This window comes from Lytechinus variegatus, chromosome 2, assembly GCF_018143015.1.
Source record: "Lytechinus variegatus isolate NC3 chromosome 2, Lvar_3.0, whole genome shotgun sequence".
Lineage (NCBI taxonomy): Eukaryota > Metazoa > Echinodermata > Echinoidea > Temnopleuroida > Toxopneustidae > Lytechinus > Lytechinus variegatus.
This window is the reverse complement of record NC_054741.1, coordinates 47,631,726-47,656,388: the sequence shown is the minus strand read 5'-3', so window position 1 is coordinate 47,656,388 and position 24,663 is coordinate 47,631,726. Positions and strand designations below refer to the sequence as shown.

The 24,663-nt window shown below is 35.0% G+C and overlaps 1 protein-coding gene across 2 annotated transcripts in view; it reads left to right on the top strand.

Moving 5' to 3' along the window:
* The window catches only part of LOC121408201 (serine/threonine-protein kinase unc-51-like), a 47,493-nt gene that overhangs the window by 11,170 nt on the left and 11,660 nt on the right, over positions 1 to 24,663 (top strand). The window contains exons 4-18 of one of the 2 annotated variants that reach the window (XM_041599582.1): positions 5,211 to 5,280; positions 7,944 to 7,994; positions 10,477 to 10,602; positions 11,388 to 11,461; positions 11,999 to 12,159; positions 15,063 to 15,145; positions 15,361 to 15,411; positions 15,952 to 16,229; positions 16,617 to 16,659; positions 18,573 to 18,633; positions 20,026 to 20,151; positions 20,380 to 20,500; positions 21,373 to 21,489; positions 23,526 to 23,598; positions 24,313 to 24,510. In XM_041599582.1, the coding sequence (XP_041455516.1) occupies positions 5,211 to 5,280; positions 7,944 to 7,994; positions 10,477 to 10,602; positions 11,388 to 11,461; positions 11,999 to 12,159; positions 15,063 to 15,145; positions 15,361 to 15,411; positions 15,952 to 16,229; positions 16,617 to 16,659; positions 18,573 to 18,633; positions 20,026 to 20,151; positions 20,380 to 20,500; positions 21,373 to 21,489; positions 23,526 to 23,598; positions 24,313 to 24,510 (1,633 nt within the window). The remainder of the gene's footprint in view (positions 1 to 5,210; positions 5,281 to 7,943; positions 7,995 to 10,476; positions 10,603 to 11,387; positions 11,462 to 11,998; positions 12,160 to 15,062; positions 15,146 to 15,360; positions 15,412 to 15,951; positions 16,230 to 16,616; positions 16,660 to 18,572; positions 18,634 to 20,025; positions 20,152 to 20,379; positions 20,501 to 21,372; positions 21,490 to 23,525; positions 23,599 to 24,312; positions 24,511 to 24,663) is intronic. The other variant, XM_041599584.1, reaches the window with a different exon arrangement.

The window sequence follows — 24,663 nt, the reverse complement described above, 5'->3', positions numbered from 1 at the left end:
ATAATCTTCAGAGGGCTCTGCAGCCTACTGTATCTCGAAGATGAAATTAAATGTGGATGCACGTTATGAGGAGGAGTGAAGGATATTTTCAAGGTGATTTTGCAGGAGCTTTTGGAAGCTGTCAAGCGAAACTGCATATTATTGTTTCCATTGATAGTGTTCCTCTAAACACTTTTTTTCTCAAAGGGTACATTCCTGACTGTACAGTGTTTCATCATATTGCATCATATTAGGGAAATCTTTTGTTGTCTCAACGACCTACTTTACAGTATAGGAAGGCAACAGTGACTCAACATACATGTACATGTATGTATTTACACGTGTCTGATGCAACGTTGGAATCAACGTTGCGTCCAATAGATGCCTGGTTTCCCAGGGCGGTCAGGAAGTCACTAGGCCTAATTTTGGCTTGTGATGGTATTCCATGGTGCCATTTATATGAACTGATCAAAGCTCAATATAAACATTTCACATTTCAGACAAAATGGAAATTTGAGCTACATGTAATTTAAAGCAAATATTATGATTTTGCTCTTTGTGAGCAAGTCATTAGCGAACCAAGAATTGATTTGCCTAATGCTTCACATACATATATACATATGTATTTCCAATTTCCATTATTTTTGTTCAAGTCTTAATTCATTCATTTTTATGTAATTATTTTTCAAGACGATTAAATTAAAGACATGCCTGAACCCGTAAATCTATAATATTGATTTTTTTTGGAGGGGGGGGGGAGGGTGGCAAAGAAACAAATTTGCCATGACAACACCTTTGCAACATTAGGCCTAATAGTATGTTTGGGAAAATTGCCTTAGAAAGCAGGAGACTAGATAAAATCAGAGGAAATGGTTTTTTTTCGTGATGATGAACAAACTTCCAATGATTTCATTGTTGACGTTATGATTGTGCAATCCCATGACACTGCTCATTTGACAGTGTCCATGGTCCATGCATGGAGCTACGGTCCATGTATACACAGAATCAGCTACACATGTGCATGTATGCTTGCCAAAACTATGATGTCATCGTTGCAATGATATCCCTATTGATATGGAAATTATATAAAGCAGTCTGTTGTTTTCAAATACATGTAGCATGGAGCTGTTACATAGATGTAGTTTGCTTGATTATTATCATACAGTACATCCATTGATGTTTCAAAACAGCAACATTTCAATGTTGCGATTGTGTCTTTGGTGGAAGAGAGAATTTTAATTGTACAATGCAGAACATTTGGAAGGCAATTTTTACACATACATGTACATGTACATGTAACTGTATATTTAATGACGTTTTGACATTTTTATATTTTTCCTTTAGTTTTTTATAAAAATTATTTGACTTTCCAACATAAATGGATGCTAACTGAGAGACTATTCCTGATTGTTCTGACTCATATTTTAGATGCAAATTTCTGCTGGGTTTATTGAATTTGAGAGAATACTTTTAAATAATGATTGCTTTATATAGTTTAACAAGCTTTGTTTGAGAATGAACCAATCACCAAAGCAATCAAACTACTTGGAAATAATATATGTGAAAAGTAAATTGCTTGTAATATTTGGCTGTGGAGGTTCCAGTAAGCATAAAGGTGACATCATCGCTATCTCATCAAAGGTAAAGTAGGAATTATTATTTTGGCAAATTACCAATACAAATGTGATGTACACATAACCATAATAATACCACAAAACACCCCTTTTGGTGCTGCTTTTAAAAAAATGTTTTGTCGGATCAGACACTTTTGGCATATTTCCAAGTTCTGTAACAGACAGTTTTTTTAATCATGTTTTGGTACAAGCAGGGATATGGAACTCTATATCCCTGGTACAAGGTTTACTTTTAAGTACCTTACTCTGAATATGTATTTTTTTATTCTCCCCTTTGTAATTAGCCCCTTTAATGTCATAATTGTTTCTTATGGGACAGCATCATGAAGGCCTACTTGACATATAATTCATGTTTTAGCCATTGAATAAATTTGTCCTAAATTAGCTCTAGACATGTCTGTAGGACATGCATGGATGTGTGAATGAAGTTCATTCATCATTGAAGTCATAATACTCTCATAGATTGTTGTTTAAGGACAAGGTTAGGTTATTTCCTACATAGTATGCTATGTGTTTCCTTGAAATATAGGTGTGGTACACACCATTGTTTGAAAAAGGGTGTTTCGAGAATACCGGTACATTATAATCAGGGGTCCCTCAACAATAATTACATTCGGTCTCAAATCCAGAATAGATGGCTCATAATAAATGCTGTGTTTATACAAGCGTGACAACCGTTTGCAACTTACAGTATCGAATTCAAATTTCATTGGTCATTTCAGGAGCAATTTGGTGAAATTTACTCTTGTATTTGGAGGAGCCGTGGTGTAGTGGTTCTGACTCTCGCCTTGTAAACAGAGGGTCGTGTGTTCGAATCCCACCGCGGTCTGGCGTCCTTTGGCAAGGCGTTAATCCACACATTGCCACTCTCGACCCAGGTGCTAAATGGGTACCCGGTAGGATGTGAAAGTCATTGTAGCTTGTCCAGTACTGTGTGCGCCTCACAGGCGACTGACTGGAATACTCCCCAGGGAGTGGAGGATGTGCACACATTGTGTGTGGGAATGACTGATTGAATCCGATGACCGGGGTAATAATATATCTGTAAAGCGCTTAGAAACGTCGTTCCGATGGATTAAGCGCTATATAAAAGCGGATTATTATTATTATTATTTAATTTGGCTGTTTGACAACTTCGTATGGAATAGTCATTTGCAGCCTATTTGCAACTAAAAATCATAGAGTGAAATTAAGACAGTTAACAAGTAGAGCCCTGTATATTTTCTTTCACGGCATAGAAGTTGTACACATTTATGCTAATTTGGTCCCATTCATGAACCTGTTTTGATACATGACATTGTAATTACCCTTCGCTTACAATGTAGTTTTAATAGTGGATGTGATGCTCCAGAACAAGGTCAGGTTATATTCTATTTTCCCTTAGATAATAGGTGTGGTACACCCCATTGTCTAGTAGTAGCAGAGGCTATGTCAATATAGATTATTGGAAACTGACTTAATAATATCCCATTCCCATGAAAGATTAGAATATTTTTCGCTATTGCCTGGTTAACAATGCACTCTACATGTGCACTGTATGTCACTGGCAGTGCTTAATTAGCAAAAAACTGCACAAGAGACATTCACCTCTATCTACTAAATCATTTCAATGGTGTCTACAAGTACAACTACAAGTTCATCTTGTATTTTACTCATGATATCTTTTGATTTTCAGTTTATTCCTGATACATTTTATGTTTGACTGCATCCTATTCCATGACAGTTAAATGCCTTGTGCAGCCAGTCTCTGCACCCGTCACTGCTTCACACAAGAGTTCTTTCAATGATCTTATAACTAGATTTTTAATGACCTTGGATAAACATATTTTTTAATTTCTTAAAACTTTTTTATTCAGGACTTTCATCCTACTAACTTGAAAACAGGAAACTTGTTTAATAACAGAACTTTCAAAAGTGGACTTGAGCTTTAAAGTCATGGAAGAAATGCTTTGAAGCACAGGACTGTGTTTGGTTTCACAATATTATATATGTTGTATTTTATGATTAGAGTCACTAGACATACTATGATATTGTGACTATATGTGGTTATTTGGACACTGAATGAGAATGAAACTATATTCAGAGAGGAAGTAAATTCACACTCAAGTACATTAATGTAGAATCATAAAAGATACAGTAGTAGCGATGTATTCATTTCCATATATGGTGCTGTATTATTTATATATCAAGACCTCCTATGTACTCAAAGTCAACTATGTAATTGAGTAGCATTGTGCACTTCAACTCAAGCTTGGTTATGCAGTGCACTTTATACTCAATATATTGCTTTAACTTCATTTTTTGGGGGTGAGAAGTGCAATAAACAGGAGATGCACCAATGTTTATCACTTTTAGATGTCAGGGAATAATTTTCCTGGTATAGTGTCGCAATATGCTCCACATTTTTGAAAGACTGGTATGCATAAAGTCCTTTGTATAGCACATCACAGGACTGTAATAATTGAGAGCTTTTTCTCTTATGACCAAAAATGCTATTCATATTGTAAAGCAAAATTATTTCCTGCATGTACCTGTGTACAATGTATATCATAAAAAAACAGAATTAATGTTTTCCTTTTTTAATGGACAAGAAAGAATGAGATATAAGGTTGGTACATTTACTGAAGAAATGTGGAAGTCAGAATTTTTCAAACTGAATGCATTGTACACCATTATGGAGCTATTTACTACGTGTAGTTAGTACTGTATTGCACTGTACATATAGGCCTACATGAGGTACATGTGTAGTGAACAGAGAAGTGTATTCTGTTTACAGGCCCTTAATTCCCAGGTCAGTCCTTAATGCTGTGGTCAAGTTGTTGTGGTCATGGTCAATAGTCTGCTCTTTGGAACAAGCACCCTTACTTATAAGACATGCTCAGAATATTGACCATTCTTTGACCCCTCGACTTAACAATGTATGATTCTTGTCCTCTTCAATGTCTTCATAATCAGGATGTTGCTGGTTCTAGGAGACAGTTTATTTCTAGGTCGATGATGTTTGTTTGTTTATTTCCCCTATGTTAGCCCATTGTTTTTTTTTAATTGTATTACAATGTTATTTGTTGTTCACTCTTTATCTACATGTATGTATTATATTAATTTGATTGTTCCATGGTGGTGCCCCACCCACAAGTTTTTTTTAATGAAAATTTCTAGGGGCTCCCAATCCCATGTTTTTACCTAATTTGTATATACATGTACCTATATTTTTATGATTGATTGATTGAAATAAATTTTGAATTGAAAAAAAAAATTGATGTACAACATGATTGTAGGCCTACAAGTACTGAAGATGAAAAAGAACACCCTGCATACATGTATCTGACCAGTCTACATGTACATGTACTTTCAGCTGCCTCATTATTTTAATCCCCCAGGCAAAATCATGCAAAGATTTAATATACTGGGCAAGTTGGGGACCCCCCCCCCTGCTACATGTACATGTACGTGAACAATATATGGGCCCAGCATTAATTTGAGCTAACACTGGCGACTGGTTGAGTGCTAATTTCATATAACAGAAATTGCTGGCTTGGATAAATGAAACATTGACATATTTTGTTTTCTGTTTTGTTTTTGTCTTTCAATATTTAGGAGACGGCCTCCTCTCTATACATGGTCATGGAGTTCTGTAATGGCGGAGACCTTGCTGATTATCTACATAGTAAGATCTTTTATTCAACCTCTATAATTGAAATATGATTATAAAAAAGGATTGTTCAAATTTTTTCTTGAGACGGAAGGGAACATTACATGTACTGGTTTTCAAGGATTATCTTCCATGTTTGATTTAAAAACATAAACATTTTTATCTGCAATAATGATGGAAGACTTGAAATCATGTTATTTTTATTGGCTTTGAGCATAATCTGAAAATTTCAATTATTCACTCACAATTAACCAGCTCACTAAAACCGAATTACATGTATATGCACTTTACTTTATGAATGAGGATTATTATTCATCTGAAATCATACACATGACTTGCCTGACATCGAAATATACCTGTGCATTGTCTGTTAAAAGAATGGAAATATACACTGACATGTTCCCATAGAGGAAGCTTGTGAAGAACTTAAGTGAAGTAGTCTACTAACTTACTGTATCTGCTTCAATGGTAAAATTATGAAAATAAGCCAGATGAAGTGGTAAGCAGTAAAGTTGAAGAGACAGTAAAGCATTCAAGAGAGACACAAAATATATGTGATCATCTTTGTCCAGCTCAGGTTATGGTAGAAAGCAATTTAATTGATTGAATTGCAGTTGGTTTTAAACAGGTATTCGATCACTAGTGGCCTTTTGTGAAACTAAATTGCATGTACTCTTCGTTATCGCCAGTATTCATGATGAATAAGAAATTCAATTTTCTAAATATTATTTTTTTCAATTCTGCATGAAGTCGCATGTGAAATAAGATAATTCCCAGTGCCATTCAGTTTTAGCATTTCTTGTACAGTTGGTATCATCGGGTTGGACTAGAAGTTTTCATTTGGATTTGATTTCCTTTACAGCTTCTTTTAAGTATTTCTTTTTAGAATCCAGGTCTTGAAAAATCAGTCCATTTTTATGGATAGAAACTTGAAATCTAAAAACATAGTATCAATTGTGGAAATCCAGGGATTCCATTTATAACTTCCATTACTTTCATAATAAGTATTCACAGTACAGTATATTACCTCAAGCAATAAACAAAAAGCAGCAAGCTGACTGGTCAATTACATACTCATGTTTTTTTTTTTCTGGATAGCACTTTGTTCTGCTCTGAAATTTGATTTTTTTTGTATACATTGCTGGCTTCCTTTGTTGAGGTTGATGTTAATCAATTGTTCTATATATTTTTTTTTACTTTCAATTTTCCAGTGTTCACTATTTCTGTATCATTACACTGTGTTATTAACATGCCAGGTATTAAAGCTTGTTTGGATACACATTCCCTGGTAATTTGTATGAAGTTTGAAAGAAAAAGTGCACATCTGTGTATGACTCTCCATATGACCCCTACATGTATTACTTGCACAATGATGCAATATAATGCCCCATGTAGAAGTATAGAGTTTCCACACGAATTTGTGATATGAGATATGCCCAGCATGCACTTTATAATGGAAGATAATTCTTTTTCGCCTCCCTCTGACTCATTCAACCTCAAGGTTTCTTTATTTATAAAAAAAAATGAGATCTGCATGTTATTGTTGTGGTAGGACATAAGAAAATATGCCCTTATTTGGATTCCTGTGAGTATGCAGTCCCACATTCAGTTTTCAAGACATCTAAAGAATATTTTATTATACAGTCTATAGTTTATGGGTGATCCTCCTGCTGCATGTACCTACATCGTCTTCCATTCATGTTGTCTTTGACTTTTGTTCATCAAAATACATGCACCTTGAATCAAATATTTGATTTTAAGAAATTGCATCATAGAACACTTTAGTGTTTTATGAGCATGTTCTGGGTCCTGTTGCATAAAAGTCACCATTATGGTAACTTAGCCATCCAATGGTAACTACCATGGTAACAATGCTCATCAGCCAATCAAAATTAAGGATTCCGTGAAAGATACCATTGGAACTTTGGAAGCCACATTATAGTGTACAAATGATGCATTTACATGAGTTCATAATGCGATCAATCCTCACTCGAGGCTCTGTTCAATCTATTGCACAAAGCCGTTAGGCTTAGTCCGATGGTTTGAACAAAGCCTCAACAGAGTGGATAGGTCGCATCATGGACGAATAAAGACATGCATCATTTGGTTTATACAACTCTTCTAGATTGTTTTGTCAAACAAAAGTAGATGGAAACAAAATAGGCAATATATTTTGCTGTAATTTGTCCGACAATTATGTATACTATGAGTTGTATAATGACTTTTATTGAACAGGGGCCTGTTCAATCTGATTGATTTCTCTCTGTTTTCTGCATTCACCTCTTTGTCTTTTCTTTGTCTGCACCTGTCCCTTTCTCTAACTGTCTTTGTCTCCCATCTTTCTTTCTTTCTTTTATTTCTTTCTTTCTTCCTTTCTTCCTTTCTTTCTTTCTTCTTTTTTCTTTCTTTCTTTCTTCTTTTTTCTTTCTTTCTTTCCTAACTTTTTTGTCTCTGTTATTTCATTTGAGTTATTTTTCTATTTCACACCTTCTTCTCACCCTCTCTCTTTCCACATTTCTTTGTTTCTATATCTGCCATTGTGTTTGTCTCTATACTACCTTGTTCTCAACACTATATTCCTCCTCTCTGTTATCTCACCTTTACCTACTATTTGCATGTATTTGTCTTTCTCCCATTTGATTATTTTGTCTTTTGTTTAATCCCACCTGTCTTTGCAGTCAAGGGTACGTTAAGCGAGGACACCATCCGATTCTTCCTCGGCCAGATAGGTAAGTAATCCTTTTGTGCATTTACACCTACATCTACCCTCTGAAAAAAAAGGTATCTTTAAATTTGAGAAACTTGATCTGGCCCTGAAATACCTGATATTTTGATAAATATTTTGTTCATCCTTGCATGCCTGAACCACATAAAATTTTGTATTATATTTAAAGAATATTGAATCATGTCCAACAAGTCTTATCCAATATCATTTGCTGTCATGTGCTACAAATATCACCACTTCAATTTTCAGAATTCCCCGAAAAAGTTCGTGTATTTTTTTGTTGAAAACTACAAACTACTTTCCAGGTTTTTACTTTCTGTGGTATTACAAGCGCTTTGCTTTCACACTGGAAAAATACCAGTTATATTTTCCTGATTTAACAGGTGTGAATACAGTAAATCTACTACCATAATTTTGTGTACATGTATATGCTGCATGGTGTTTGCATGCTATCTGTAGCCTGTGGGAATTCCTCTTTGTTATTGATAGACCAAAGTCCATAAATAAAGACCCAGATCCGTCTTTGTTCACGCATGGTTTGAGTTGTCTTCTTTAACCCAAATCATGGACATGGTATCCTTACTTGATTCTTACAAAATAACAAAGTTGTGTATTGTCTTTTAACCATTTTATTTTAACACCAATCAAACTAGTAGACAGTCTTTTATAGTTGAAATGTTCATGTGGTATTCACAACTTGAACGATAACTCATCTGAAAAGAAATGTCTGATATAACGTCCTTTTTGTCATTTTTTTTTTCAAATTGTCCTTTTCATGTCTTTACTGTAAAATACATTTTCATTTGGCTCCAGGGCCCATGGCATAAAAATTACTATTATGGTATCTTTGCCATCCAAAGGTAACTACCATGATAATGCTGATCAACAGCCAATCAGAATCAAGGATTCCATGCAAGTTACCATAATGGTAGCTTTTATGAAATGGGGCCCAGGATAGCAAAAACTGCAACAAAGACTAATTTATTAACAATTATTTTAAAGTTAATACAGGTACTGTAGGCGTATGTTTAAAAGTTACCACAAATGATTGTTGTAATGATTTTCTACTCTGCTTGTTTAATCAACCATACATGGTTGATGGTTTTATTTTGAGTCATTAAGGTGTACAAAAGGACAAGCAGTAGTATGTTTGTCAATGTTTTCATTGGGAAAATTTGTATATTCATTTCAAATGAATCAAATGTCAATTGTGAGGGTGTGTGTGATGTACATTGATCATTGTGACAACATATCGGCCCTTCATGGCATACTTCATCATTGATTCTGTTTCACCCTTTTATGTGTTTATGTTAAAACAATTGGCAATTAAGTCTTGTGTGAATGGCAAGTACATGTACATGTACATCCCTTGATTAGTATAAGATTATGCTCTTCTTTCTACATGATGAAAATTTCAGTCAGTAATATTATGATAAAAAGGGAAACAAAGACATGCCTCTCCAGTTATACCCTACTACAAACATGAAATTATATGGCCTTGGACCCTATGTAATTTGACCTTTATAAAGTTTACTTTGAAGTTTATTTAGGAGTTATATTAAAGAGGTCATTTAGAAAGCATACCACTTTATATAAAATGTATCATGTGGATGAGGATGTAGCATGCACTATTAAAGTTAATCAATAGCCTGATACTCTGGAAAGGACTATATGTAGGCCCGTTGCAGAAAGAGTTGCGTTTAAACCCAAGTAAAAAAATCAATCGTAAGTCCCAAATGCGTGCTGTTGATTGGTTGAAAATCAAGTTGCGCATGATTTTTAGAGTTGCGATTGATTGCAACTCTATCTGCAACGGGCCCCAGGCCTATTTTTTTTTTAATTATTATTCTCTTCCTTATGAATCTGTACATTGCATTGTACAGGTTATTGTATTTTATTTCAAAAGAAAAAAATGTTTTTCACTGCATTTGCAGTCAGTTGGAGACTGCAATGATGGGCTTTTAAATTAATCATAACATCCATTCTATTCCTTTCATTACTACTTTATGCTGCATAAGCTCAGCAGTCGGCACATAGTGGTGATGATGGTGATGATGAGAATGATGATGATTATGATGGTGATGATGATGGTGATGATGATGATGATGATGATGATGGTGATCATGGTGATGATCATGGTGATAATGATCATGAAGGTTAAATGGTGTGCCTAAGTAGGTAAAAGTTATACAAAACAAAGAATTTAAACTACTCTGAGAAAAAGTACTCAGTATTGCGAGTTAATTGCAATATTTGGGAGAAATAATATACATGCGGGGATGGAATTCAGGCCTTGAGTTTCAAGTCACAAGGATGCTGCTTGAATACTTTGTTTTCCACTGACTTTTTATATAAAAAGTTCTTAGCCCAAAGCCAGCGCTGGCAAATTGTGGTCTTGAGGCCAAGATCAACTCCATTCATGTATACATTATTGATGTGTTTACTCATTAAAATGTTAAGTGTTATTATATTCTTTATTATATTAGCTTCTGCGATGAAAGCTATCCATGAGAAAGGGATCATCCATCGAGATCTCAAGCCTCAGAACCTCCTCCTCAGTCATAACAGCAAGCACAAAGTACCTCTACCAAATGAGATACATCTTAAAATAGGTATGTCATCAATGTTAACCCGTACCCTCTCTTTCAAACACTCTCTCTTTTCTTGTCTTTGTATTCTTTTTGTTGTTGTTGTTGTTATTCTTTCCCTCCTCCTCTCTCCCCTCCTTCCTCCTCCTTCCTCTCCCTCCTCCTCTCTCTTCTTCCTACTTCTTCTTCCTCTTCCTTACACTTATTCTTCCTCTTCCTTCTACTTCTTCCTCTTCCTACTTCTTCTTCCTCTTCCTCCTACTTCTTCTTCCTCTTCCTCCTACTTCTTCCTCTTCCTCCCACTTCTTCTTCCTCTTTCTCCTAAGTACTTCTTCCTCTCCCTTACACTTATTCTTCCTCTTCCTTCTACTTCTTCTTCTTCCTCCTTCTTCTTCTTCTTCCTCTTCCTTCTTCTTCCTCTTCCTCCTTCTTCTTCCTCCTACTTCTTCTTCCTCTTCCTCCCACTTCTTCCTCTTCTTCCTCTTTCTCCTAAGTACTTCTTCTTCCTCTCCCTCCTACTTCTTCTTCCTCTCCTACTTTTTCTTCCTCTTCCTCCTACTTCTTCCTTCTTCCTCTTCCTCCTACTCCCTCTTCCTCCTACTTCTTCTTCATTTCCCTTCTTTATCCCTCCCCCTCCTTCTTCCTCTTTCTTCATTCTCCTTCTTCCTCCTCCCCCTTCTTCCTCCTCATTCTCTTCTTGGTGTTCTTCTATGATCATCCTGCCCCTTTCTCCCTCTATTCTATTTGTGTCTCCTGCTTTAAGTGTATAAGTAATAACTCAGCTGTATTTTTTCTTTGTTTGCTATCAGCTGACTTTGGATTTGCTAGGTTTCTTGAAGGTGACATGATGGCTGCTACACTTTGTGGGTCCCCTCTCTATATGGTGAGTCAGGTCTTTTATCCTTTAACATTAAAAATAATTCAATAATTCAATTCTCAGCAATTACAAGTCTTTGGAAAACTATGCGCAATAGTTACAATTAATTGCAATTTTCAATCACATTTTTGGGGGTTACAGTCCCTTATACAAATTTGTGAGTTGTGAGTTATGTTATTGTTTAAAATGATTGAAAAGCAACTTTTCCATAATTTGTCATTCACCTGTCATACATTCTATTGTAAAAAAAGGGTAGATTGAGAAAATACAAATTCTGATGGAAAAATACTAATGAAAAAAATACTTGGGGCATTCAAAATGTCATTTGCGCTCATGACCTTCGGTAGCCTTGGATTAATTCAAGCCCTGGTTTCAGAACACAAAGGATAGCAATTAATTGTACACTTGATTATCATGATTGATTTTTACACCTTGTAGTCAATGCAATCAGTCGTTGAAAATGTTCATTTCTAAGCTTTGTTCATTGCTAAGCTTCGTGTTACAGGGCTCCTCATTTGTGTTTTGATAATCCCCTTCATACAGGCTCCTGAAGTGATCACATCGCAGCACTACGATGCTAAGGCTGATCTGTGGAGTATAGGAACCATTCTCTTTCAGTGTCTTACTGGTAGTGCACCCTTTAAAGCACCCAACCCTCCTGAACTCAAGAAGCTCTATATGAAGGCCAGGACTTTGGATCCTAAGTGAGTGATAATGATAATAGAAGATACATAGTATCACTACAAGTGTACTCGTGTAGTTCTCTATGCGCTTTACAGTTATGAATAAACAAACTATTAATACCACACTAATTCAATTCAATTCATTTATTTTCTCTTTCAATCTTTTTACATTGACAATGATAGTTCAATATACATATTTACAAAATATAACATTTAAATCATTTTTATAGTACAATAATACTATGAAATCGAAAGAGAAGGAGACCAACTAAAAAGCAGAGCTTGTAGGGTGAAGGCCCCCTTTCATAAGTACATTTTATGAATAAAAAATAAGATAAAATAGAGAATAAACAATTTCTATTTATATATGATCAATAAAAATAAATAAATAAAAATAAATAAATAATAATAAAAATAAATAAGTATACACTGTATACAGAAATAAAACGATTAAATATATATATACAAGGAGAAATTGATAAACATATTTACATGCTAAGTTATGAATTTCATTACTTTTTGAAGAAACGATAATCTAATATGAATTCAGAAGATATTTTTTAAGTTTTCCTTTGAAATTTTGTATTGAATTACATTGTATAATATCATTTAATTAGCAAATATACTGTATGTTTGATAATAAGAAAGCTATTACAAAAGACAGTAAATTGATTCATCAGTTATAACAACATCATAAACCAGAATAGAACATAATATAACCAGAATAGAACATAATATAACTAGGGTATCAGGGATCTTATCTTACCCTGTGGATACAATTAAGGTTTTGGGAACAGGTGGGTGTTTCATAAAGCAGTTTGTAAGTTAAAGGTGACTTTATGAAAGACTGGTGAACTTTTCTTACGAGCTAAATAATCACAAATTAACATTTAATGGTGTGCATCATTTAACCACAAGAAATGATCACCAGTCATTCTTAACTTATGAACAGCTTTATGAAACGGCCCCCTGGTTACACAAATATTGTATGAGGCTAATTTTGTGGATATCTGATAGAAACGTGTGTCAATTTTATATCACCTTTCCAGAGATTATCCTAGAGTATGAATTAAGACCTGGGGGTTAAAATTCATGGGGAAGGGGGGGATCTCTAAGAATGGAGAGTGAAATCCATGCTTAATGGCCAATGTATAGATTCTGCTTTTAATGTGATTTTTAAATTTCATTATTAAAGCTGCATGTCTCCCGACCATTATCAGGCCAATGTAGGGATGTATTACATGTAGCCTATATGTTACTGTTTTTAGTCATGCTTGTGTAGCAGTTCCTAGTTCTCATGTATGTGGATACATGGGTGATCTTAAGTATGATGTTGGGTGTTAAATTTGGTGTTGCTGTGAATCAGGCTGCTGAACTGAACTCAAAAACAATCATTGGGTTTAGAAATGATTTCTAATTTTGACCTAGTTGTTACATTCATACTATAACTGACCTACACCATACTTTCTTTTTAAATATCACACCATAATTACCAAACTCATATCTTATAACGGAACTTTGTAGATAAGAGAGTGAGACAGTCAATATACTTTGGGTCATAACAAGTTTCAAGGACCCTCGGTATCAAACCATTTCTTATTCAATTTGTAGACCCAAGTTGATAATATAATACATGTGTTTGTGAACTCTTGACTCTAGCCCTCATGGACCCTGTTTCATAAAAACTCATTTTCAATAGCAAATCCAATATCCAATTGTATACATGTAGTTTGGTCATTGTGAAATCAAATGATGTAATTCAGGAGCTAACAGCAACACGTTCTAATATGCAATATCTCATTAATACCTTTTGTAATACATGATACATATTTCCCACCACCGTTTCATGGAGTGTACAAGGGGATGCTTATGAAAATGCTGTAACATCCACTGCATTTATAGCAGTGATTTTCGGATAGAGTGTTTCGAAATTTCAAGACCGATCACTGTAATCTTTGTCCCTTTTTTTAATCGTGTAATCTAGACAGATTGATATATATTTATTACTGTGTGGAGTTTGTAGACCAATGGAAATGTAGGTCAAATATATATATTGGTCACCAACAAATATATTTGTTAAACTTCCATTTTCAGTATGCTAATATGTAGTACATGTAGTTTGTCTGTGAGATAAACCTCAGACATTAGACTATTGTTAAAAAGTGGATAATTGTCGAATGATAAAAGGTCATTCTCTTTTCCCATATCCCATACGTTTTTTTATCCCATGCCAGAATGGTAATAGACCAGTTCGTAGTTACTTCATGGCAATTTTGGTCAAATGACCTTTCATTTCTTTCATCATGATAGGCAGATTTCAAAGCAAGATATTATGTAAGCTTGCCTTATATAGCAGGATTAAGAAATTGAATAGACCAGGTGACTAGAATAACACACCAATGAACACTGAATGCAGGTATTTGTTGCATTCCTACTTTGAATGCATATCTTAGCATGTTGCACAATGTACTTGACAAACTGTGAAATACCAGTCGTTCGTGGAAGCATTGTTTTTTTTTATGGATGTAAATGAAAACGACAATTCAAAAGAATATATGAATAATCAAGACATCAAAGTTGGTGCTTATCTCATTAGATTTTAAAGCACCATGTCACTTAAGTACAAATGACCTTCTTCTGATCATGCGTAGAATATTTTGATCATGCGCAGAAAGGAACTACGAAATGGCTTATACCATCATGTTGAATAGATGACTACCCGTGTGCTGTCTGTGCCATGAGGTTTAGATTCATATACACACACTGATTCTTTACTCTTAGTATGAACTATGACAATCAAATTGAACAACTTTGTTAGGAAATTGAATTACTTTCTCTTGTATACGGTACTTTTGCATTCTACGTTAAGCCTCTACATTCATTCATTCATTCATTTGTATCTTTGATTGTATTGTATTTATCAGCATACCACCAGGAACATCCAAGGCACTTCAAAACTTGTTGGTCAGACTCCTCAAGAGAAACCAAAAAGACAGGATAGAATTTGGTATGTATCAAATCATGTTCATTATTTTGATTTTCATCTTTTTGTTTTTGTTTGCCAAAAATTAAATCATATAATTTGGATTTATTACTGGTATACACAAATTCATTTCAATTGAAGATTAAGTCATTTTGATTATTACTTTAGTGTTTAAATGTCATTGCATTTATACTTGTAAATATATATGTTGACATGAGCTCTTTATTTTTTCTATGCAGATGACTTTTTCAACCATGACTTTTTAGGAAAGAATATGAAATCTACCTCAAGTAAGTATTCAATTTCATAGTACAGAACAAATAGTTAAAATAAGTATGAAGTGCATATGAAAGATTTGTATAAAATGATCTGTACTGACCGCACAGAAATGTTGTTAGCGCTAACAGACGCCCTGTTACAACCCGTAACGTGACATTGATGTCTAACTTTCCAACAATGTATTACTTGCACAATGAAATAAGTGTTTCACTTCACAATCCGAGAGATTGACTGGGCTTACTGTTAGGCTAACAACTTTTCTATGCGGCCGGCACTGGTAGAAAACAAGTCAATGAAATATATCTTAAAAAGGGGGCAAGCGAAGTGCTTGTCTCAAGCGCATGATCTGACCAATGTGGTGATGCCTTTGATACCACTCGCCACTGGGAATTTACATGTAATTGTGACTCAAAGTCATACTTAAATCTTTCTGAAGCACTCCTCAGAACATATAAAGAGAAATCCTTAGATACGTATAAACACATTGATGGTTAACGTGCAACATTGATGTAATTAACAGCATGCATCTGTATATGGTTCTAAATTTGTAGCTTCCCCAATGCCAGTCCCAAGCCGGACCTACAGCTTCAGCTCTGACTCACCGGGCGAGAGGCGCTCCCTGTCCGTCTCCCCGCTCTCAGGGAACATGCCCATCTCATCCCCTGAAGAGCCGTCTCCATCATCGGTCGGGTGTGGTACCAGGGGGTACAGTACCAGTCCTCTAGCTGCCCCGCCCATGATGTCAGCAAACAGACCTTCCGCTGCCAAGGGACTGCAGGAGAAGCTGGGACTTTCATCAGGAATGGGCTCTTCGGATTTAGTTGAAGATGTAGGTTTGCATATTTAGTATGTGATATTCATTAACTACACTCACTTGCTCTGAAATTTAAAACCCCTTAAGCGTAACAGACATCTGTAATTTTGGATGGGAAATTATTGATGTGCAACATTCCAGTCCCAATGTCCAAATTCATTGATTTTGATTTAGAAATCAATTTTGTACACTCTTTTTGTTATGTTGGGGTCCTTGGTCCACATTTAAAAAGGTTGATTTTCCCATCTAACAAGTCAGTCAATGACAATAAATGTAAATTATTATATATTTTTTATTTATTTTGAGATGAAGATGCATGTAGTGAATCTTAAAGAAAGTATTTACCGTATAATTGTATAATCTATCCTACATTTTTGTTTTCATTATCCTGATTCCTTTCAGGATTTTGTGATAGTACAGCCGAACCTTGTATCAGAATTATCATGTAAGTATAGTTTTTTCATGCATATTAATTGTTATTTCCTAAAACGCATATATATTTACTTGTACGTATTATTTTAAAATCGAAACAATCTCTTTTTCAAATTGAACAAGAAATTGAGCAATGTCTTCTCAAAATGTTATTTTTATATCCATTTAATAAAAGTATTCATCTATTTTATATTATATCCCGTATGAGACATCTGTGCTGGTAATTTACATAACCGTATTGCCCTAGATTTCATGAATATTATTTGTATTTAACTGGGTCTCTACTCGCATGCATACTTTGCATGCCGAGACAATGCAAATAAATCTTTGTATTTCCTACGGTCTTACTTCTGGGTATCTGGAGACGTGTGAAGCAATATTATATTTCATAATGTTAATCGAGATTAGACAATGGTGAAAACTGGTTCGCAGACCTGCCAACCAGTACGTTTTTGCAACCAAAATATGGCAGTACGTTTTTTCTAGAAAAAAATGTTTTTTTGAAAAAAAAAAATTCCATTTTTTTACAAAATCGTAATTTATTGAGAAAAATCATCTTTATTTCATAAAACTTACACAAATATGGTTATTAGATCAATGTAATTTCAGGTAACTTTTTTATTCAATCATTTTGTTAAAACCAGGGTGAGATATACACATGTTTAAACTTTTTTTTTCATCTGCAAGAGCAGTGCGCATTTTGACTTGCATGCAGCTTGAGTGCCCCGGTGAGCGAGTGCGCCACACATTTTATAATGAAATACACTTTTTTGGGGAAAAATACACTTTTTTTATCACAGAATACAATTTTTCATTCCCAGAGGTTAGGTTAGCAGGTCTGGCTTCGTCAGGCCAGAGAAGTCACTTTTCAGTTACGTCACAGTGGTAAAGCTCAGAGGCCATGCTCAACATGTCATAATAGAATAAGCCTACCATTCTTTGGGTAAAACACTACTCTCTCAACTTTCATGACTTTGCTCATGATGTGTGATTTGGATTATAATACATGTAAAAGTATTGACTGGCTGTTCTTTCGGTAAGCATCAAATATATTGCCCGAGTCTTTAAAACTATTTAAAGACTCGGGCTGGACAATATATTTGACATTCTTCTCAAGGCCAGTCCATATTATCGAAATAGTCTCTAGTTTGAAACTTTAAAAATAAACGCAACCCTGTTTAGATGTTGACTTTTTCAACATATTTGAAGAAGTCAAGGATAGGCTTCAGATGTATCTCACATTGTAAATGTGGAATGCTGGGTAATATTCATTTTCATTTAATTTATTTCATTTTCAACAAAATATAAATCAAATAAATACAATCATAACAAGTCAACATCATGAAAATATACCAAGGTCATAAAATCAACTTGAAAAAAGACATGTTACAAGAAAATTACATACAAAACAATCATGTGTAAAGGATTTGTGATTTATAATTTATGAAAATGAAGGATCCCACTAAAGAGCAAAGCTTTTATATTGTGGGCTCCTCAAAATATGACAAGCGAGAAATAAATTTTATATACAAATCAAAATATAAACCATAATTGCCAACAAAATATGACAAGCAAGAAATACATTTTATATATACAAATCAAAATATAAACCATGATTGCCAACAAAATATGACAAGCAAGAAATACATTTTGTATATACAAATCAAAATATAAACCATGATTGCCAACAGGAGACATCATTTAAAGAAAATATTAAATAACCAAAATATATGAAAATTACACAAAAACTCAGGAATGAGAAACTATAGAAAAAAAGCGGATGAATGAGAGAGAGAGAGAGAGAGGAATGAATGTGAGAACTGCATATGAACTGCAGAGAGAGGATATTAAAAGGATGATCTGTGTAGTTTGCATCTGGTTTCTCCTTTCATTTCGATGTATTGTGAAATTAATTTGTTCTTTCAGATGAAACTAGTGGTGCTAGCATTAATGTGCAAACTACAACAGATGTCATTACAATAAGAAGGTGAGTAGAGTTGTGCTTTCTTTTCATTGTTATGCTTATATTTTATCTGTATTTTTATCTCCTTATTGCTTACACATGCTCATGCTAAATACAATTTTTTTTTTGTATTACAATACCAGTAAGGAGACTTTGTTAGTTATTCATTCATTGATAGTAATTATGGCATTAATTGGTTGCAGTTTTTGTATACATTTATATGTCGTTGAAAATTGCAAGGTTATCTTGTATTCCTGGATGAAATAGATACCAAATAGCATACAAGATTATGAATTTTTGTGTATGAAGTTAAGGTCTTGCTTCCAAATATTTAATGCAAAAATAAAAAAATCATACTAAATTTGTATTCAGCTAAACATATGTAATTAGTTAGAATTTTGAAATGATTGTGAAAGCCCAAATCATTGTTGTTAGCTTAGATAAAAAACAGGGGCCCGTTTTATAAAGGACTTGCAACTTTGCCATTATGGCTACTTCCATGGTAACCTTGATTATGATTGGCTGCTGAGCCCAGTTTCCATGGTAGTTGCCATTATGGCAAAGTTAAAACAGTTGCAAGTCCTTTATGAAACGGGGGCCCCAGCTCTTTTACAGTGACACCAAGAGAAATCAGTTTATTTCCAATTCACCTAATGTCAATTTGTCCAATTGCCAACTCATCAACTATCTTTAGTCTACCATCAGTTTGTCCACTATCAATATGGTCTAATTGCCAATTCCTCCACTCACCAGTTTGTCTAATAACCAGTTGGTCCAATAGCCATTTAGTCTATATACCATTTGGTCTAATTGGACTAAGTGTTGATTGTGCAAAATGAATGAAAATTAAATGAATACCAGACCAACTGACTTTGAGACGAAATGGTGATTAGACGAGGTGATGATTACTCTAAATGGTTATAGGACCAAATGGTTATCAGATGAAATGTTGATGGACGGAATGGCATTAGACTTAATGGAAGTAGACCATGTCTTGAGTAGACAAGTTGGCAGTAGAAGAATTGGCAATTTACCAGTCAGCCAACTCCAAACTGACCAATGCTATGTTATTGGTAATAATGTGATAGTTTTGCCAGTGGGACTGTGGCATGACATCATATTCACTGTCTTTCAGAACAGGTTCCTTGACATTTACTCCAGCATCAATTGCTCTGTCATAAATTCCACACAATATTCCAATGACTAAATTCAACCCTGCCTTTTACACTATATCCTACCCTTTTAACCTGATATGAAATAAGTGCAACCCTAACTCTACATCTTTGACAAAATAAAGCCGGGAGCAATTGCTGCAATGAGCAAACTTCAGCACAATATGCAGCCAGCACCTCTGACTTCATGTACATGTACATTACTTGCGATGACTAAAACATAGTGTACATTTCTCTTCTCCAGCAATTCTTCCCCAATCATGTCAAGTAGTAGAGGTCACTCTGTCCAGCCAAAGTCCAGTACAAGCCCGGTGTCCGGCAGGACTATGGCTGCAGTGGTCAGAAGGAAACTGCCCTCTCCAAGTGAAAGGTCAGTGTTACTTTCTTTTTCTGACATCCAACCCAATGATTTGGGAATTCCAAATGATAACTCTGTAAAGTGCTTTGAGGTGTTGTTCCAATGTGAAAAAAATGTGATCTAAAAGGGAAATAATAAGTAAAAAATCATAAAGCAAACCTTTATCACTAATTCTTGCTTTGATGCTTGTGTTTTAGAGTCCGTTATTGTTATCATTATTCTTTGTTTATGTGAAAGCAGGCCAAGTAGCTTGCCAATTTCGTCGAGTCCGTCAACGAGTCCTAGTAGCGGTAGACATCGAATGAGTCCTAAGCAGCAGTCTCCTTCATCTCTGATCTCACCAAGCAGGATACATGCACAGGTAAATATACATTTACCAACTACCTTCATTTGAAAGTTAAATTTAGTTTAGAGATCCCCAATAGCGCATTTCACAAGTCTAATTCATTACTTGATAATATGAATGTGTTTGCCCTTTAATAAACAGTTATGACCGAAAGATATGAAACCAGAACAAAAAAGATCTTGTATTTGATGAATTCTCCATAATGGAATGGGAGTCTAGTACGCTAAACAAAGAATTTGTATTCTGTTCTTGAGAATATTTAGTGACATAGTACCGTGGCAGTGGAAGATCCAGGATTTCAAAATTGTGGGGGCTCAAAGACCAAATTTGATAACGGGACACAGATGAAAATTTTCTCACATTTACATGTAGTTATATCACTATTGGGGTGTTGCAAGAAACTTGCGATCAATTGCAACTCTATTTTTGTTCCTGAAATCTAGCATATGCCAAGCAATTAATTGCGAATTTGCGATTGATTGCTAATCTGCTTCTTGAAACAAGGAGTGTAATCTGATTTCCTAAAGTTTAAAGTTATCAATCAACTGTAAAATTGCAACAGAATATTTGCAATTGATTGCAAATATTTTCTTGCAACACCCCCTCAGTATGTGGATCCACCACTGCATAGTTTGCTAACTATCTTTTGTTGCACAGTCTTGTGAATGTAATCTGATTGGGACTTGCAAATCAGATTCAGGGATACATATACTTTCATTTGTTGATTTCATTACTAATTTTCTAAAATTTCATTTCATTATGGGTTGCCATTCAATTTTTATTTTAATATTCTTTAATTTGCTTCTCATCTCCAAATTTCATTCATGCTTGCATGGAATCGACCGTTTGCCACATTCCGTCATCTCATAAACCATAACAAAATGCAGATTAGACACTCGTATAGTAGCAGTGGTGGCAGCCCCGTAGGCAGCCCCAACCAACGGAGACGACTTCTAAGTCCTAACCAATCCCCTTCGTTGGCTAGACATTGCATTCTAACCCAGGTATAATATCTGGTGTGGTTTGTCGTGTCTTGATGGTATCCTATTTCAATTGTGCTGTGGTGCCCTTATCGTTTTCTATACTGTTTTTCACTGCATACTCTATTTGAAAGTATTGACTGTTCCAGTAAAAAGAGAGGGGAAAGATTATACCTAGAAGGTTTTGCTTATCTCCTCTGTCATATCTTGGTGTTAAGCCCTATCATAGTATTTTTGCTATTGATTCTCTATTTCTTATCAACCTTCAAATCATGGTACACATGATCTTTCGTACCAATTTTTCAAAAATATTGTAAGCAAGATTTTTTAAATGAAAAATCTTAAGACAAAGGCCAGAATTTACAAGGTGGTTTTGAATATGAAGTCCTAATCCTTGGTTCGTGTAGATTTCATGAAAGTGCTTTATTTAGCGCATGTGTTTAGAAAGGGTCCAATAATGAATGCATGCTTTTGTCAGCTACCGCTTAATTTACCCTCATAAAAAGTTTGCAATGTCATAAGCTCTCTCAACATATTTTAAAAATATGCATGAAAGCTGCAACCATGAATTCAGTCCAAAGTGTCTCACAATGTAAATATCCCTTTTGTTGACAATAATTTTCTACTATTTTTCTTCTCATTCTCTTCTCTTTATCTTTGTATTTTAGTATCTTTTATTCCACACATTTCTTACTTCTCTTTTCTTATTTGTTATATTTAATCTGGTTAAAGTGAGAATGCATGCTTATTTTCCATGATCTACATATATACCTTATACATACATGTACAGACAAACCAGGTGGGTATTTCATAAAGCTGTTCTTACACACTAAATAATCACAAATGAACATTTAAAGGTGAATATCATGTACCACGAGAAAGGATTACCAGTCATTCTTAAAGTCGCTCTTAACTTACAAACAGCTTTATGAAACGGCCCTTGCTTTTGCAACCACCTATATGGACAGACATTTTGTCTATATAGACCACTCATTTTGTGTCCCTTGAATAATTTTTCCCCATCAAAATCTGTATTCATCGAATCTGTCCTTAAAGTCCACCTGGGCCCCGTCTTACAAAGAGTTGCGATTGATCTGATCAATCACAACTATGGACGGCCAGCAATGTCAACATCTATTATTCATGTATGTTCAAAATATTTTTCAACTGTGATGTATATTTATGCATTCAATGTTTTCTTTAAAATTCACTGCGTTTCTCTTTGTTTACAAAGGACATTGTGCAAATTGCCTGTAGAAAAAAATATGACACTGATGGATTTTCATAGAGTTACGATTGCTTGGATCAATGCTAACTCTTTGTAAGACGGGGCACTGGTCGTTAAGGCCATACTTTTGGATCCCTCTAGTGGTCTTTACAGAGGGTTTCACCTTGTATTCATATGTTTAATATTGCATCAGAACAAACTCTAATAGCATACTCTTCACACAATGCGTGTGCTAAGGCACTTTCAATGGCTTGGATGTTCTGCATGAAGGTCTCTTCTGTTGTTCATTTCTAGCTGAATAAACATGAAGTGTGAATAAAAGTTTTCTGGTTTATTCCTAAATCAAAATTTAAGTTTGGATTCTTCTATTTAAAAGCTTTTTAAAAGAAATATCACATAGTCTGTTACTGTTCTGTGCTTGCATTTTTGGCGTTTTTCCTTTAGCAAGAAATTTACCCACATTTTGCTGCACTCAACCCAGGTGAGGTAAATGAGTTCGGTACCAGCAGGAAGTAATTCCTCAAAAAGCTTCGGCACTGGAATCGGTAGACTAGCTTAGCCAGGGTAATATAGGAGCACGTTGAGCACCTAGCAAGGTGGATTCATGCGCTATACAAATCCTATGTTATCTATTCTATTTATTATTTTTTTTATTGACACATTTAAAAAAGTTTCCAATTTCATTTTCACTAAATGTGATATAAATCATACTGCTTGCTTTATGTTTGTATCTGTCACTGACTAAATGCATGAACTTCACTGTATCTCAAACTATACGCTCATTAAATCAAAATTAAGATAATGAATTATTGTGATTTCTTTCTTTGTTTAGGCTGGAGGAGTGGAGAATAAACCACCTAGTCCTGTACAAGTTACTGGATTAGCCTCACCGGGCAGTCAGTACAGTAAGTAGTAATTTGACCTTTTGACCCTCCCATTTATAGTCATAGAAAAAGAGTAAAGGGAAATCCCATGACCCAACAGGGACCCAGCCTTGATTCTTGCTTGCATGACTCGATTGAGTCATCCGGTCTCCCATCATGGCAGTATGACATTCTCACATTAACCCATCTCTTTATCTGTTTTGGCACAGTTTAGTTCTTGTTCCTTTGCCAAAGGACAGCCCCCCTCCCCTCAATGTTAATCAATTGCTGGGTAATTGCATGTGATGATTCATATTTTACCCCCCCCCCATATGATTTCTTGAAATGTGTAAAGAAAGAATATGTAAGAAAAGGAGTGGTTTACTTGATCGTTTTCACTACCAGGATGCTGTAACATTATAGGTTATGACTAATTATGCTATATTGCACAGTAGGGCAATTCCATAAAATTATCAACCTTTTTGTATGTCCGACCCCTATTTTTCTCAAGTCTTACTTCACTTCATAAACTGACCAAGTCATGGTCAATTAGAGAACATTACAGACTGTGGAAAGAACAAGAAATAAAAGGGCCAAAAACTTCATGAAGGTCCCATACATCGGGGGTCGGATGTACATATTTTATAGAATTGCCCAGCTGTAAATCTGTGACAAGCCGTGAACAGAAATTGCAATTACTTCCCAGAATAAGAATAACAGATCATTCTCTCTTTCTCTTTGGTTCCTTGAAATCAGATCCAGGAGTCATTCACAAGTACTACAAGTTTCATGCATCGCCCACGTCCCCTTCGCCGTCACCTCCTCATATCCCTAGGGTTTCAACAGATCCAAGCATGTCCTCTCAAGGGTTGGGGCTTTACAGAGGCTCCTCCCCTCAATCGCAGGGGTCGGGGACTTCCCCTACCAACATTCCATCACCGGCTAGAAGGAAGTGTAAGTTACATTGTTCAGTTATTTGTAGACATTGCCGTGTATGTCAAGACTAGTCCCTCAGGTACAATGCGCAAAATAGTTGCATACACAACAAAGGTGATATGGAAATGAGGAAAGCCAAAAGTGTCGGTTTTCATTGCCTTTTTAAAAATT